The 18,454-nt window shown below is 37.4% G+C and overlaps 1 protein-coding gene across 1 annotated transcript; it reads right to left on the bottom strand.

Annotated features, from left to right (window-relative positions):
* Positions 1–302: 302 nt before the first annotated feature.
* On the bottom strand, positions 303–10,700 carry dlx4a (distal-less homeobox 4a). Its single transcript, XM_072693961.1, has 3 exons — positions 10,457–10,700; positions 4,929–5,116; positions 303–554 (listed from the first exon to the last, which is right to left on the bottom strand). The coding sequence occupies exons 1-3, from the start codon at positions 10,698–10,700 to the stop codon at positions 303–305; spliced, it is 684 nt and encodes a 227-aa protein (XP_072550062.1).
* Positions 10,701–18,454: the final 7,754 nt, after the last annotated feature.

Here is an 18,454-nt window from a genome sequence, read left to right as displayed (position 1 = left end):
AAACATAAAAAACTATGATCACATAACTCAGAATCAGATTTTTATTCAAAACAATACATGCATTTAGGAAAATCCATATTAAGGAGAACATCACACCGTGAGCAGTCTTCTGAGTAATCCCAAAGCTCATATATGAAAGAGGAAAATTCAGTATCATCAGTCTTCATGAAAAAGAGAAAGTGAAAGGGGAAACCCGTTTGTGGGTTGATTTTGGTTGATGTTCTCTGAGCCTCTCGGAGTGGTAAATACGTTGAATCGTGCTGTGAGCATCATAATGAAATGCATTTTGCCCATCCCACAAATCATTTGAGTTCAGGCCAAACAGAGTCCTGATGGTGGCTTGGGTACCAATGCCCAAAGGAGTTCATATATCCTCCAGTGTGAATAGGGGCACCATTGTTTGACATAGAAACGTCCCATAATGGAGGCATTGCTGGTGAACATTGAGTTCCTGAAGCTGCAGCTGCTTGAAGGTGTTCTCCTTCTTGTCCACTCGAACCATGTTTCATGATCTTTTTGTATTTGGACCGCTTGTTCTGAAACCATATCTTCACCTGTGAGAAAAGAGTCATAGATTAGCAGAGCTATGGTCACCATCAGCACTGTGAAACAAATCCCAAATGACAACAAAGTGACAGTGACAGATGTTACAGATGTAGTAGGAGTGTAACATAAAGAGCAACCTGATTTCTCTTTGTCTTTGTGCCGAGATGACCTATTAGTGTTCTCTGTAGGTAGAATTTACAGCCAACCTCGTTCTTTCTTTTATCAGTTCAGTGCAGTTCCAAAGGTTCAAGGTTTCCAAAACAAGGAATATGAAGCAGTGTTCTTTTGCCTTTGGTGGTTAAGTTGAGATGACTTTATTGGTGCTAAATGTTATTTAAACTAGCTGGCCAGCTGTGCTACTCTATTGATGTTCTTCATAATGAGGCCATTCCCTGTAGATATACTTAATTAAGTAAGTTGTAAGAATAAAAATGTTGAATTATGTAATAAGCACTATAACAAATTAAAAGTTCACATTTTACCATCACATGCTCTGCTTATTCCCAACTAGCTAGCTGACTCTGTGCTTACCTCATCCCACCACAAAATGGATAAGAAGAGGACAGGTGGAATGGGGAGGAAGAAGCTGTTGAGTGTTCTTATTACTGACTAGCAAGGAAGCAACAGTTCTGGAAAAAAAACATTAGAACGTTGGGCATGTCTAAAAGATTGATTTAGTTTAGAGTTTGCTTTGGATGTGTTTTAAAGCATTAGCTAGCTGGCAGTTAATTATTCACAAATTAAGTTAGAAAAAACACAAATTATAGATTGCTAGATTCTTACTTTCTGAGGTAGAACAGTGTTGTGTAATGCACCTTTATTTTGTGCATTTATTAAGGTAAAGCAATAAAATCGCTGTACTGTTACTTGCATAAGGAATATGTACAACTACATAGTAACCTGTGTTTTTTGCCTGTTAAACGTTGAGTTTTCTGCCTGTTAAACGCTGAGTTTTCTGCCTGTTACCAGTTGAGTTTTCTGTCTGTTAAACGCTGAGTTTTCTGCCTGTTACCAGTTGAATTTTGTCTGCCTGTTAAACGTTGAGTTTTCTGCCTGTTAAATGTTGAGTTTTCTGCCTGTTAAACGTTGAGTTTTCTGTCTGTTAAACGTTGAGTTTTTAGGCTGTTAAACGTTGAGTTTTTAGGCTGTTAAACGTTGAGTTTTCTGCCTGTTAAACGTTGAGTTTTCTGCCTGTTAAACGTTGAGTTTTTAGGCTGTTAAACTTTGAGTATGATCAATGCATTATAACGCAAAAACATTTGAGGTAACTGATCAGGTAGTTCATTAGTGAGGTAAAATGAGATACTCCAGGAACAAGACTGAGAGCAGAGAAGTCTGCAAGCCATTAGCCTGCATGCAAAACCTTTTACATCCTTACAATTAAAAATCAGTGTAAGAACCAGCTTTGTATAGAGTCAGTCAACGCAAATTGCTCCAACACACATTTGTTTAAGTACAGTTGTCTGATAAACACCAAAAAAACTGAAGAAAATAAACTTGGGCTGTGTCCAAAACTATACCATGTGCACTGTGAAGTGCACTATTTAGGAGTATGCCCAAGTCTTTAGCATATTCAGCATCAATATTAAGCTTCAAGGCTAAATAAAATGATGTATGTATCCCCTACAGACACGTGTCTGAAGCAATTTGTTGGACAATGTCTTGATCTGTGAATCTTCCTCAGATATCATCCAAAATGCATCAATCCCACAACATATGCTTTGCTTTTCCTGTTTACATCTCCTACAGCACTCAATGACACAGATACCGACACAGAAAGTGAAATTCCAGTAACCTTATCTAGCCCTCCTTGTTCACCACATTCTCCAATCGCGGTGGCCTGAGGGCTCTGGAATCGATAGTCTGCTGCAGTACATAAGGCAGACTTTTTTCAGCCTTTGCGTCCATTCAGTAACTCTGTAGTTCGTCTATGGGCCTTATCCTCTGCCTTTGCCTTCTCCAACTCTCTGTGATAGATTGCATGAGTAGCGACACTGGTTTGCTTCTATCGTGAGGAGGCCGTTTCACCCCTTCTCTAATTCACATCTCAATATTTCCTCTTTTGAACATCATGCTGTGGCGGTATCCTTACCACTAAACTCCACATCATTGTTATCTATTGCCCTCTTGGTCCATTTGGCAACTTCATTTACAACTAGACATTCCTTGATTAGGAAACCTTCCTTATTCTCCTCTGCAACTTTAATCTTCCATCAGATACACTGTTGCCATCCTGCTTTTATCCATTGCTGTCCTCTGTCAATCTCACCTTCAACCAGTTCACCCCAGTGCACAGAGCTGGTAACACATGGGACTTCAGCAGATCTGTCCCAACTTTGGATCTGACAATAACTCCTCTTGACCTAACTGATCATCCCTCTTTTTTCTTCACATTCTCCCTCCATGCTGTTTTTGCAAACATATCCTCTACAAGTTCTTCCATTGCCACTTCACAACCTGCACTCTGTCCCAACCTCACCTCTTGCTTGAATCCTTCTTTTTTCTCCAAGTGGAAAACGCTATGAGCATCGGTTTCTTCTTAAGTTCTTCGTCCTCTCTCTTTGAGGGGAGATAGTATACCAGGCTCTCCTTGCCTTGGTTCTCATTACAAGTCACTGCTGCAAAATCATCCTTCTACAAAGAGAAACTGAAGGCACAGCATCTGATCCACCAAACTGCAAATTTGTCACCATTATCTCTTTATCTCTTTCCTAAACCCTCCCACTTCATCACCACCCACTTTGAGAAGGTCAACAAGATCCGCTAATCCTTTCCTCCTGTCTCCACTCTTCCCAGCAGACGCCATCCTCCTCCTACCTCTCTGTCTGGTTTCTCTCATCTTTCCACAGATGATGTCCTATAGCTTCTGGTATCTAATAATCCAACCACCTATGCACTAGACCCAATTTCATCCATGCAGTTTGAGATGATTGCTCCTTACCTTCTTCCTCTGGTCACCTATGCTAAACAGCTCCTTGTCATCGGGCCACATATCATCTGACTTTATGACTGCCAGAGTGGTCAGGATCTCAAAGAAGCCAACACTAGACAGCTCAAACATCAAAAACTACAGGCTAGCATATCTCATTTCTTTCCCTCAGAGATTGGTAATGCTCTGTCCAAAATCAACTGGATTTTCTCTTTTTTAACTCAAAACCTCCAGAACTCCAACCACTCTGACTTCAAATCGAAACGTTCTACAGAATCTACCATCATTGCAGTTATAGAGAAGTGCCATTCTGCATGATCAGTCCTGATTATCCTTGATCTCTCTTCTTTCGATACAGTCGCTCACAAGATCCTAATGTCCATTCTTACCAGTCTTGGAACCACCGGCCCTGCATGGCAGCAGTTTGAATCCACCCATGTGCTCGTTCAATGACTTGTTATCTTAAGGCTTGACTACTGCAACTCCCTCCTGTCTGCTCTTTGTATGCATGCCATCATGCCCTTGAAACTTTGATCCTTGATCCAGAATGCTGTGGCACGGCTTGTCTTCCTAATTTCCTCTAATATTTTCTCTTCACTGGCTACCTGTAGCTGTCTGCATCGGGTCTGTGTGCCCTAGCAGAAATTGCAGACCAGACCAGGCTACATTTTCCAACCTTTCCAGGTTGCAGACGTTTTGCTGTTGTAGCCCATCTGCGAAATGTTGGACATGTTGTGCTTTCTGATGCTTTTCTGCTCACCACAATTGTACAGAATGGCTACTATGGTTACTGTAGCCTTTCTGTCAGCTTGAACCTATCTGGCCGTTCTCTGTTGATATTTGTCATCAACAAGAAATATACATCTGCAGAATCGATGTTCACTGGATGTTTTTGTTTATTGCACCATTTTTAAGAGATGTGCTGAAAATGCCAGGAGATTAGCAAAACAATATAATAATAATAATAATAATAATAATAATAATAATCAAACCAGGCTCTCTCAAAACCTAGACCACATTTTTCCCAATCTGAAGGATGATGTCAACATGACCATAAACTGCTGACCCACACATGCATGATATTTTGTTATCTGTGCTCCTGCCACACAACGGGCTGATTAGATTATTGCATGAAAATTATTATTATTATTTATATTATTATTATTGCACAATTGCTCAGTGAGTGTATCTCTAGTTAGGAACAATCCTGTGGTCAGAAACTGGCAAATAATGAACAGGAAAGAGAGTGGACAACAACAAGAGTCTGTCATTAAACACATAGCTGACCTATAAGGTAGGTGACCTTTATGGGTATGTGCATTTGTGTGGTAATCGAGAAATGTACACCTGAGAAAATTACATAGCTACAGCAAATCATAGAAGCTTCTGTAGAGTGTGTTCAGATGGCAGTAAGCAGTAAGAGAGTGAATGTGAGTAAGTGTTGTATGTATACCTGTGTCTGTGTTAGCCCCAGTTTAGCTGCCAGGTCTGCTCTCTCAGGCAGGGCGAGGTACTGTGTCTGCTGGAAGCGCTGGTTGAGTGCCTGCAGCTGGAAGCTGGAGTAAATGGTCCTGGGCTTCCGGATCTTTTTTCCTTTTCCATTTAGCCTGATCTCTCCATTCTCTATCACTGCTGATTTCTCTAAAGGACAGGAGGAGATGGATTAAACAAGATAGCACAGGAACCTAACAACAATTGAATCAGTTTCATTAATAATGAAATCTCACAAATTAGACATTTTTTTGATGTTTTTAATTGACTATTGTTGTTTTTTTTCATATATCTCTCTGTCATTAGTTTCTATACTTTATACATTATTATGTATTCATTTAAATAAAACAGTTTAAGACACAGTTTTTATGAGATTTGGTGCATGCAGTTAAAATATATATAACAAATTCTTTACAAAACAACCTAAAGTTAAAGATTAAGCCTTTGTTTAATATAAGCAATTGTATACTTTTACATTTCCCCAGTAACAAAAAAGGCAAAAGGCCCTGTATGGAAACTTGAATGGTAACACCATCTTTGGGAAGCATGGCATCTTCTAAAAGTGCTTGTGCTAGTGCTTGTTTGTAGGATTTTTGCCCCTTCTTCCTAGTATCTAATTCTGTGATATTCTTGGGTCTTCTAGCATGCACTGCTCAGTTGAGGTCTAGCCACAGATTATCAATCATGTTTAGGTCAGGGGACAGCAAGGGCCATAGCAAACCTTCAGTTGTGACTCTTAAAGTAGTCTGTTATGAATTTTGTGGTGTGTTTAGGATTAACGTCCTGTTGTAGAAGCTTCTTCTTTTCATCTTCTGCTTTTTTTTTTTACAGACGTTTGCTTGCAGAATGTCCCGGTATTTAATTAAACCCATTGTTCCCTCTATCAGTGAAATAGTCCTTGAGCCACTGGCTGCAACACAAGCCCAAAGCATAGTTGATTCAACCTCGATGCTTAACAGTAGGAGAGGTGTTTTCACAACATTCTGCACCTTCTTTTCTTCAAATATACAATTGCTCATTGTAACCATGGGAGCCCCACTGTTTTTCAAGTATAAATGTATTAATTGTGTTAAATGGTATTTAACAGTTACATCTAACAAATTTGTGTAAAATTACTGTTAAAATTGCAAGATAATGAGCAGAGGTTAGATTCACTTTGATTTGAAGAATGCTATAAGAAGCTGATTACTAGTTTCTACCATCATCCAGAAGGGGGAGCATTTGCTGGCTTCCTCTAAATACCATAAACCAAACAGAGCTTGACTGTCATGTGTTGTATTACCTTCTTTATAATGTATATTTACATGTATATGTAAATGGGGTGGAACCAATATTTCTATATTTGAGTTTTTAGAAAAACAGACTCTAGATGCTAAAGAGTTAATGTTAGCATAACGTCCTCGCCACTGTACCTCCAGCCTACAGACCTGTCACACACTGCTCTGACACACACATACACATACTGCTCAATCTCATACACAAGCACTCACACTGTTCCAGTGCCAGCTGGTGGTCAAGTTTGAGTATTAAGCACTATGACAGGGATAAAACAAACTGGACAAAAACTGGATTTACAATTCTTTTAGTGAAACGGCCAACATGTCGGAAAACTGAGAAAAAATGAATGCGGGCCAGTTTAAATAAAACAATGAATCTGGAAACCTGGAAGACATGTTCACATTAATCAAACAAGAGAATAGTTTTGGTCACTGAATGTTAAATGGCTCTCTTAATGAGCAGATAATGAATGGCTAAACTGTGAATATTTGGTACAATTTTTTGTATTAAATTAGATATTTTTTTCCATAAACCATACATTTGAATCAACACCTTCATGCATCAGTGCATTTTATACCATGCAAGACTGTGACAGCAGAATAGAAGAAGGAGATCAACCAATGCAATAACCCTGTCCAATGCAATCCCTAAACTAAAAACTAGCTAAAATCAAGTCAATATAAATATATATATAAGTTTTCTAAGTAAAAAAAAAAGAAAAAGTTCGAAAGCATAGTTACTGTTAGTAGTTAGTAACAATGAGACACAATGATGTTACAAGGTTCTGGCAACAAAAGGTATCCTGGGAGAGCCTATAATACCTAATAATAATACCTAATAATAATAATAATAATAATAATAATATGATAATAATACAAAGAGCTAAGCAGGAGAAAATAAAACGTTTCATCAGTTGAACATATATTTTAAGTGTAGTAACAAGCAATTTATCTGCTTTTATTGAGCTGGAATAAATGCAAGGAAATAACGCAGTCGTTCAAGAGAATAAATTTTTTGCAATATTTTACATACATTCAAACTTTGAAAACACGTCAAATCAACTTAAAATTTTACATTGTAAATACAGTCTTTATTATTGGGTGATTATTGTTTTATAATTGTTTGATTATTTGTTATTTCTTGGATTTATTTTATTTTATTGTTGCTGTTTTCTTGTTAAATAATAATAATAATAATAATAAGAAGAAGAAGAAGAAGAAGAAGAAGAAGAAGAAGAATTAGAAATAATAATAAATAGAACAGCGCACTTCCACTACCACTTCCCTCCACATTTCCCTCATTCTAAAAAAGCGAGTTTCTTCAGTGTTCCTAGTGCTTTTAAAAACACTCTGCGCTCACACCAGCTTTTCAATTACCAAAACTGCACCAATTGTTACAATTAATGTACTTTATTTATTTATTTGTAATGTATTCCATTCCAATGCATTACTATTACTTTCTATTTTATTGCCAAAAACAGATAACCATAATTATGCTGCTAAAATTCTAAATTAATTAATAATCAGCTCGCTGTTATGATCGTCATTATCTTCCCATCTGAAGAACTTTGTATTTAGAGCAGCTTCTAATCGGCGAGCCAGAGTTTCAGCCACGCGCTTACACGTTTTTACACTGATCACTTCAAAAAAGAAACAGGACTCAGCTGTTAACATTACATAACCGTGTCTTTTCAAGCTCAACCGTTTCATTTATTAAAAAGGTCAAGTGTTTTATTTATGTTACGTCATCATTCTGGTTCTGCTGTATTGTTGAATCAAACGCGTCACAAAGCTCGTGGTAAAATGGTGATATTTAAGGTGTCCTGTTCTTTAAGTCCGGGCTGACAGAGCTTTAACCCTTTAATCTCTTTAACGCTTCTGAGGATCCCTCGTCGGGTCAGGTCGTCACTCCTTCAAATTATAGAACAGTGATTAAAACAATGAGGAAATGAGTAGTGATTTAGTTGCTTAGTTCAGACAGTTGCTTTCGTTTAGTTTTATATTGGCAAAAAAAGGTGCTCGTGTCACATTTTATTCACCTGCACCATTTTTTTTATTGTAGCAGTAAACGTAAGTGTTAGAATGAGGATCTGCAGTTTAAAGGGTTCAAATATGTCAGTGTGTAATCTGTTATTAATCTTAGTTTAAGGGCGTTTGATAATGTATTGTAATTGTAGAAGCAGCTACTGATAATATTAACGCAATAATACAATCCGTTTGATAATGCCTTGTACCATTGATTTACATTTGCAATAAAAATAATTACATTTAGCATTTAAGGGGCTTTTTCAGTTTTATACGGCGAGACTGAGAGTTGATCATCATTAACATTCACAAACCAAAACTAGCATTTACCAAAATGTGGAAATGTATCATTTTAATGTTTATTGTTTTCTGTTTGATGTCTGCTGGTCTACATAAAGAATCCCCTAAACCCCAAAAGCTTTTTTCTAAATCTAATTTGGTAGTAAAGAATAATAATAATAATAATAATAATAATATATATATATATATATATATATATATTATTTTTAACAATACATGTTGTTTGTGCTATAATTACTATACTATACTATAATTATTATATACTAATAGACTAATTCTGACTATTTTTGCATATATTTTTTATGATTATATAATAATTTATCTTGCCTTTAGCTTGACCTAAAATTTTACCTCAATTTTGTGGAACGCTCACTCCAGGTCTCTCAACCCAAATCTTAATCCTATACCTAACCCCCAACACTGATCCAAAACCTAACCCTAACACTGTTTCACCACATAGTTTGTTACTTGTTCATGTTAAATTCAGTTCTTGGTCATGAATGGGTTCAATTAGAAGCAACTACACCAACCCCTGTGAAGGCCCTATCTGTGGGCTTAGGTCTAGTCTAGTATATAATACACTCAAACGGGAGAGGAGGAGGAAAAGCGCTGTGATTTGCCAGACAGATAAAAAAGGCTCAGGACTTTAAGACGCTGGTGAACTGAGCTTTTGAGCTGAGTGGAGATTAACAGCGCTGGAGCTGTAGTTGTGTAGGCTGTTTTTGATGGACAGATTTTCGCGTTTGCCAGAACGTGTCCAACTTTCCATTACACAGGAGGTCTCGCCCAGTTGGCTCGGCTTTTACAACAAAACCATGCGTGTTAGTATTGTTGTTTATATGATGTTCTTTTGGTTCGTTATAATTTTATTATTACTTTGTATACACCAATCAGCCATAACATTAAAACCACTGGCAGGTGAAGTCAATAATATTGCTTATCTGGTTACAATGTCACTTGTCAAGCGGTGGGATCACAAATTAGGTAGTGAAGAGTCAGTTCAAGCCAGAAAAGTAAGTAAGATCTATGAAGATCTGCGCTTTGACAAGGGCCAAACTGTGATGGCTAGAAGCTTGGGTCAGACCATCCCCAGAACCGCAGGTCTTGTGGGGTGTTCCCAGTAAGGGGTGGTCAGAATCTACCAAAAGTGCTTCAAGAAAGTACCATCGATGACAGGGATGAACATTGGCGCGCAATGCTCATTGATGTGCTCAATGGAGGCCCCACCTCACAACTTATAGGACTTAAAGGACATGATAGAGTCTTGATACGAGCCAGGTACCTTCAGGGGTCTTGTGGAGTCCTCAGTGGGCCAGAGCTGTTTTGGTGGCACTAGGGGGGCTTAGGCATGTGGTTCTAATGTAGATTTTTAGCTTAACGTTTAAGAAGAAGAAGAAGAAACTAGGTTTAAACTTAAATCTAAAACTTCAGAAACCTGAAGAGCTGCTACAGTCCAGCTCTGTGGGAGTGTATTATATTCACTCTGCTGCTGTCTACTTTCTCTTTTCAGCTGGATCATGAGTGAAATGGTCAGAGAGAGCTGGTTAAACATCTACCAACTGTTGAGAAGGTCACATTTAATGGAAACAATTAGGAAAGGAAAGTGGAACAGTAGAAGATCATACTGAATGCTTTAAGATTTTAGAGCTGGAGAGATTTAGGACCGAAATGAAAGTGGCAGCACATGGGTTTACCAAATAACTACAACAATGCAGTTTTCAAATACTTCAAACTCCAATACTCTACCTTTTTGTCAATCAACTACTAAACATACAGTGACCATACACAACCCACCCATAATGTTTCATTTAAATTATATATTTTCTCGAATTATTATACAGCGTGAACTTTATGCATTCTGTCAATCAGTGTAAGTCGTCCAACTTACCCGGATGTGCTGTTCCTGCGTGCCCCAAGCCTCCTCCGTGCGGCAGGAAGGCTCGAGCGGGCGGCGCGCTCTGGTAGCCGTAGTGCCCAGCACTGGAGCCCGCGGGCTCGTGCAGCGCGTGGGTAGGATAATGCGGGTAAGGCTGCGCGCGAGCCGGGTATCCGTGACCGTGACTGAACTCCAGGAACGCGGATTTGGCGGGGTCAGAGGTCACCAGACTGTCGGCCAGAGAAGCCATGGTCATCCTCCAGAGCGAGGTCCATCAGCGCGAGCCGAGAAAAGTGCAACCAGGAGGAGGACCGATCTCCATAACCGATCAATAAATAAAAATGTCGAGAATTCGGATCAATAATCCTGGGGACGCTGCATGCTCTCGCGGAGAAATCACACACACTCTGAGCGCGCGAGTGGATCTGATCTCTCCTCAGCAAGCAGACCGAGCACGAGCCAGCCCTGGCAATGAGCATGCGCACTGACTCACTGACTTCACGCCCACGCAGTTTGAGAGAGAACAAAGAACAGCAATTTATTTTCCTGACAAAAACAAGAAATCAGAATAAGTCAAAATAAAGTGTTCGAGTTTTTTGTTTTTCAAGTTTTAAGTTGAGTGAATTCATAATACATCCATAATAACAAAAGAATAATAAAGGCTTCAACAGTGAATAACTCATTTTGTTATTTTGTTTCGTTTTATCTTTCGTTTTTTTCAAAAAATTCATTCATCAGAAGTCATTAACACTATATTATCGTACTGATAATATGTAAATGAATAAGATCGAATTAATTATTAACAAATAAACGGATACTTTTGCTAATAAATGTGTCTGGTTCTATAATACACTCATCTGAAGGTTATTTATGGTTCCTCGCTCTCAGAACTCTCATCTCAAACATTCTTAAATGGTTCTTAAAGCAGCTTAAAGTGGTTTTAGCATGGACAATTAAACCTTTTGTGGCACCTTGTTCTAACAGAGCACATCAACACACCAAAACGTTGCAATTTTACAACCTGAAATGTTTTTACCAAATACTCTACAAGTTTAACCCAATAAACTGATGCAGCTCTTTGTTGAGTCGCGTGGTTGTAGGAGTTTTACTGGTCTGTTAACTGGGTTACTGTCCGTTTTCTGTGGTCAGATGGTTTATGTAAAAAGGCACCGATAAAACCTTCCTGAAGAAGGAAACACCTACTAACACTAAACATCTACTAATCATTCTGAAGAACACAAGAGCATTTCCTCGGTCTCGCTCAAAAACCTCGTATCTTCGAAAAACAAACAAACAAAAAAAACCCTTCCACAGTTTTACGAGAGAAGGGAAAAAAAAACCTTCTTCACTTTCAATGGAGGTCAATGTAAAAAGATTTTATTCCCAAAATATGTTGGATTATGTCTATTGGATCGGAAAATTTGACACAATATATATAACACAGATTCAAACTATCTCAATAAATTAGAAACGAGAAAATAGAGATATGGTCTTAGCGCGAGAGCGACGGTTTTTAGTTTGTAGTTTGTAAGAGTTTTTAATTCTTAATTTTATTGGAAAACCAGTCTTGGAGGTGTTTGCTAGTTATATATGATAATACAAGTTCTATATAAAATAGTACATACGGTGTATGGTGATATACCTATAATATGTAAATGGGTCAAGAATGCCCTTAATTGAGAAGAATCAATCGTAGAACCATTGCGACGGATAATTATCAGGAGTATTTCACTGCCATCACAAAAACGTCGAATATCATTTTTTTTGCCGTTTTACTTTTTAAAGTCAATTAATTTGGGCAGTTGTTCTTTACATTGTGTCACAATGTCACTATGAATAATCCAATAAAAATGCTCCAAAAAAAAAACATTGTACATTTTTCTTTTTCCACTTTCCAATTTGGAGGTGCGAGGTTTTCGCGTGGCAGAGATGAATGTATATTTTATGTATGTATATAACAATATAACAATAAGTGCAATATATGACTTAATTCAAAAGATCATTCTTCGAGTATAACGAAACTAAAACCAATAACCATTGCTAACGGGCCCTTCTTAAGATTATAGAATGTACTTAATTTTCACATCTCATTTACAAAAGTGTATCCCTAATCCTTTAAAAAGGTTCTTCAAGGAGCCAAATTTGGTTCTTCTGCGAAATAGTTCAAAAGAGCCGTTCTGTGTCATTAGTAGCAATGATCTGAGGCCTGTGTGTGAAAAGCTCGGGTGTTTCTGAAGAAAAGGAGAAGTTAAGGGAGTGCAGCATTCCTCAGCAGGTAAAGCAACACACGCCCAAAACCGAAGCACACACGCTCTTAGCAGTGTGGGAACCTTCATGACTTACATTACTTATAAATTAAATAACTCAGATAAATCAAGTCAGCTAGTAGTCTTGTATTAAAGTAACTGAAAAAATGCACGTGTAAGTTTTATAAAATAATAGAGAGAGAGAGAGAGAGAGAGAGAGAGAGAGAGAGAGAGAGAGAGAGAGATTGAGAGAGAGAGAGAGAGGGAGAGAGAGAGGGAGAGAGCCAAGGCTGTAATTATGAGTAAGCTACATTATAGAGCTGAACAAAGTCAGGCCCTGGAGTCATCACACACACGGGTGCGCGCTTGCACACACACGGGTTAAAAACAATACTGCTGGAGTCGGAGCAGACTCAACGGCGACATACTCCTACTGGAGCACGCGCACGTTTCTCTATGAGTAGATATTGAACATTGCATGTTCCTCATCGCCGTGAGAGTCCAGAACAGGCGTGTTTCCCCTCTTTTCTAAAAACAGGTCTTCTTATTTCATTTCAGATAGTTTAATACGTCTCTGGGATAGAAGCTCCTCACCAATCTAGACTAATTTTTCAATTTAGCTTTATTGTAATTTAGATTTGGGTGAACTTTAAATCATAAATCTTAAACAGAATGTAAGACACATGCCATTGTTAGCTAGCATATTAACAATTCAATCGCTCGTACTGTAGGCACTGTACAATACATTTACTTCAAATAAAACCACTTTTGGTTCCCCAAAGAACCATGTTTGTAAAAGAGATATAAGGTATGAAAACCTTTAAATTGGTTAAAAAATATTTGTGAAAGAATTTATGAAGTTCTTCACACATTTGCACTACAACCAAAAGTGTTCTTGTATGGCATCGCTCAAAGAATCCTTTGAAACACCCTTTAAGAGAGTAGTTATGGAACAAAAAGGATTTGGGTCAAATATTTGTACTCTTAGATGTTCATTAAACTTCGAAAGCAGACAGGTTTACCCTTTTAAGCCCCCAATTTAGTTTCCAGTGTATTAATTTATCCAGAACTCGATGATCTCCATACAGGCCAGCCACATCACCCTACTGCCATTTTCACAAATGTAAAGATTATTATAGTTATATTACAATATTTTTACGTTTCATGATTTCGCATTCATAAAATAGAAACAAGAGCAAACACAGAAAAAAAAATGTTTTAATACAAAATAAACTGCCCATATGTAGTGTAGAGGTCAAGCTAATCACTTTTTATTCGAAATCTTTTGCTTTTACTAAATGTAAATTCTAATTAAATGCATTATCTCTCTGGATTAATCCACTTCTTGAAACAATAAATTAACGTATTGATCAATTGGTTCATTTAACGCAATTTACCAAACTAAAGTTAATACTCATAAAACATAAATCAGCTATTCTTGAGAAGCGAAATCGATTCGTCCTATTCAACCCATTTGATTAAACCCATTTAGGCTTGAGAATAACTAAAACGCCTAAAACGTGCCAACCATTTTACATCTGTAAGATAATAATTCATGAAGATCGTTTAGGTCTCCAGCTCCAGTAGCTTACACAGTTGTACAAAATAAAGGTACTCCAAATGGTTCTTAGAGCGATGCCACAGTAGAACAACTTTTGGTTCCACGAAGAACCACATTTGAAATAGAGATGCGTGAGTTTGAATAACCTTCACATCAATTGATGGTTCTTCAGACCTTTAAAAGGTTCTTTACACAGAGAGATCTCTACTACAGACATTCTTTATGGAACCAAAAGTGGTTCTTCTGTGGCATCGCTCAGAATGGGAATCACACATTTGAATCAGATCCAGTTCTGGAAGGTGATTGGTTGAATTCCAGCAGAGCCGACACATCAAAGTTAAACGGACCAGAACAGTTTATTATTGCACCCTAGACTTGAGCTGAACATTCAATGGAAGCTCCATTATATATCGATTTCGATAATGAACGGCAATTTAATAGCAAATATAACAGCGAGCAAATGAACTCGGACCGCGATTTAAATACATGACTTAATGTAATGAACAGACGGGCAGAAAACAATTATTTGACATGTAGGGCGTCATTTTCTCTAAACTGATTAATTCATGCAAGTAAGTAACAGCTCCAGTGACTATGACCTTTGGTGGTGGCAGAGGAAAATCTCATGTTCACTTAATTGGCAAATATTTAAAAATAAGAAAAAGGCAGCACTTTTGGAAAATCCTTTAAAAATCCAAGCAACACTGATGTTTAATAGTTAAGCTGTTATCTGACAAATCTAAAAAAATACATAATAAATAACCACATGTGCAAGAAACTAGTAATTACAATGGCCTTGATTCACCACACGTTTAATACAGCAAAACTAGAGTTCATGCTCATGTGCCTTATGTTCTGTTTATGTCTTCAGTTTATTATTTCACATATTATTTTTTTTGCATGGTTTTTGTGTGACAGCTGTCATATTTTGTGTACATATGTCCATATTAAATATAATATTACATATTATGAGTTATTATTACTATTTAATTACAGCATATAATCATTGTTTAAATCATTTTATTTCAAATATTAGAAATGGATGTGCATTGATATCCTACCAACTTTCTGGAATACAATAGCAACTGCTAAGCAACAACCTAGCAACCACATGGGCTGCCATAGCAACCACTTAGCAAAAACACTTTTTTTCGTTTAGTGACCACATAGCAACATCCTAACAACTGGAAACAGGAAGTGACCTATTCTAGTTTTATTATAAGAACATCCCATCACCATAGATGATGTTTGAGGAATCAAACGTAAGAAGTATGTAAGATAAGATTAACTAATCCTTTATTAGTCCCACATTGGGGAAATTCTCAAGGAAGGGAATGATGTTCAGGTGGCTTCTGCCTTGAGCGAGACAGCCAGACCCCCCACTAATAAGAGATTTGTGTCAAATGGAGGAGACATGGTGGTGATGGTGGGGTGCAAAACCTTTTCATGGAAACTGAAAGTAGACATGGGCATTTATAGGATGTTAGATTTGGAGGAGGGACTCCAGGCTGTTCCTCCTCCCAAAATTCTGTGTCAGGGTATGTGAGGGAAGTCATTTACATAGATCATTTAAATGAGTAAAATGTTATAAATTATAAATATTATAAATATTATAATTATGATATTGTACTATAATAACCAAATAGCATTCCATATACACTTCATTTCTATCCAGTGTATGAAGCTTATATTTAGCTGCTACAACTGGAATAACTGGGTCATATTTGGGCCAGAATCATCTGCTATCTAGTTCTAAATCCAGGGGCTCAATATTGATTGATTGAGTGATTGACTGGTTTATGAAAACTTTTACAAATCCCCAGAGTAGAGAGGCGGCAGCTGCAATGCTGTAAAGACGTATTCTTCCCCATTTTAATAGCTCATTTTATCCTAAGGCAACTGTGGTGCAAAACTCATATTGCAAGTCATAAATGAGACTGACGTATTGGGTATATTTTTTAAGTATGGCATAATTAGATCAGTCAGGCAACTAAGACTGCGTGTGCTTGTCGCCTTTTTATGAATGTCTTGAAAAACTTTCTCAACATAATCATTCTGAGGTTAGCGGTCCAAGCAGAAGCATGTGCTCCATTAGGTACTGGAACCTCAGTACAGCTCAGATATTTAGCTTTATGATGGAGGAATCTAGTAATACAGGTGACTGGTCTGTAAAATTGTGTCCTGTTTAAAGTGATCTGGAAACATGCCATTTACAGCTGTGCTGTCCATGTTGCATGGTGCTGAAATTTCTCTGTGTGCTGTACAAAGTAGCTAATAAAACATAAAATCAAAAGACAACAAGGGCTATCAAAACAGGATGTGCAGGAAAACAACATGGAGAGGACAATACTCGACAGACTGAATTTGAGGTATGTTCAGCTTTTCTACAGACGTTGTGCTTCTGCAATTTGCTGGTTTATAACTTAATCCATTCTTGCCTCTACCAGTAAATATTCAGAGTACCACTGGCTGCAACACAAATCCAAAGCACGTTCAACTTACTTTCTTAACAGTTGGAGAGCTGTTCTTTTCATGAAAGCCTAAGGTGCTAATCAAATACATTTTAAAATTAGAGTTAAGATACAGCATGCAGCTATTATACAGATTTAACACATATTTTGTCTTTATTAATGAATGAAACAGTGCTTTTAACATTTTGCTTTAGAAAATTAAACAGGACTTGGGTTGGGTTGAGATGGATTGAGCTGACTCCAGGTTGACAGGTATTCAGAGGTTCCCCTTGCTAGACTGTGCAAGTAAAACTAAATTTGGGTGCCAAAATATTTCTCCAGACTTCATCTTGATAAAAAGTTATTTTCTTTTTTTAAATAAATTGTAAATCAAACCAATAAAAAACACGTGGGACAAACTGTTTTACTCATTTCAAATGATTTCAGATGTTTTGGGTTTCAATAAAAATGGGTGCCAGTTCATTTGGCTTGGACTGTATGACATCTTTGGCCATCAGCTGTGGGCCTTCAAATGATGTTTGTTACCCACACGATGCAAGATGTGACAAGCATTGGTTTGTAAGGGTTTATGGAACTATTTACAGATGGTATAAAAATGTAAGTGCATGGCATACAAATCCATGAATGCACCCAATGCCCTGTGGACAGTTCAAAATCAAACAGTTAAAACTTACATTTAGTCAAAACACACATACAAAAAATACATCATCTGAACTCATGAAGTTCTCTACAGTGGAACACAGTACACCACACAGGTAAAAGTGAAAGAGACAAGTTATAATTCAGCTCATTAATATGTACTGTGTTCTTATTGCCTTAGTCTTTTGCAGCAACTTACATTTGTTTACAGTATATTCCAAACAAACCTGTACTGTCAGAGATATTTAGCTTTTTTAATTACTGTGAGCCACTAAAAGATCGCTTGCAAAGAATCAGTTTATAAAGACTGACACAATATGGACCCAAGCCCATGAAGTTAAACAACCCTGGATTAGCTGGAGCATGATGTGTTCCCTGGAAGAACTGTGTGTTCTTGCTTATATTTAATCCGATAAAATTACCTAGAAAACAAGTATTTAAAAAAGCTGATGTTTATGGTCAGCAATCTCACGTTTCTTGTGGGAGAACTAATGAAAATGACTGAGAAGTCATAATCAATGTTCTGCATTCCACACATGAACTGGCTTGAGCCATGAGATGGCTTACCTACCAGTCTAGACTGGTTGGTTCTTGCAATGTGATGCCATGGAAGAACCACTTTTGACTTCCTGTACAATTTTTTAATAAATGGTTCTTGATCAGAACTGTTTTGGTAAATCAGATGTGTGTTTTCAGGTTCAACGAATCTTGACATAATGTAAAATTTCTTGGAGGAACCCCTTAATTTGTATAAAACCTTTACATCATGCCAAGGTTCCCTAAACCATTTAAAGGTTCTCGAATCTTACAAACATATTTCTCAAACATGGTTCTTTAGGGCAAATTTTTCTTAGTCAAGACCCTCTATGTTGATAGTAAGTGCCACTGATTCTGGAAGAGACCTTATAAGACTTTCAAGACTGGGCAGCGTGTGGCCCTATTCTATGACTTCAAAAATAACTCTTTAGGTGGGCGTGGCATGACAGTGAATTGTGATTGGTTGGCACACACATATTTCGTTTTACACAAGTGGCACCTTTTAGGTATGGCTGAAGCATATTTATCCAACTATCCAAACTTTATGTGGCCCCCA

The sequence above is a fragment of the Salminus brasiliensis genome, chromosome 12 (genome assembly GCF_030463535.1).
Source record: "Salminus brasiliensis chromosome 12, fSalBra1.hap2, whole genome shotgun sequence".
In the NCBI taxonomy this organism is placed as follows: domain Eukaryota; kingdom Metazoa; phylum Chordata; class Actinopteri; order Characiformes; family Bryconidae; genus Salminus; species Salminus brasiliensis.
The sequence above is the reverse complement of the archived record's forward strand: the minus strand, read 5'-3'. Positions and strand labels throughout refer to the sequence as shown.

Bases quoted from the DNA above. Each gene is read 5' to 3' on its own strand.
- dlx4a (XM_072693961.1), bottom strand. From the start codon at position 10,700: ATGACCATGGCTTCTCTGGCCGACAGTCTGGTGACCTCTGACCCCGCC. The intron at 5,117-10,456 runs GTAAGTTGGACG...CCTGTCCTTTAG, and splicing joins CGCAGGAACAGCACATCCGG to AGAAATCAGCAGTGATAGAG. The intron at 555-4,928 runs GTATACATACAA...CTTTTCTCACAG, and splicing joins TGGGGCTAACACAGACACAG to GTGAAGATATGGTTTCAGAA.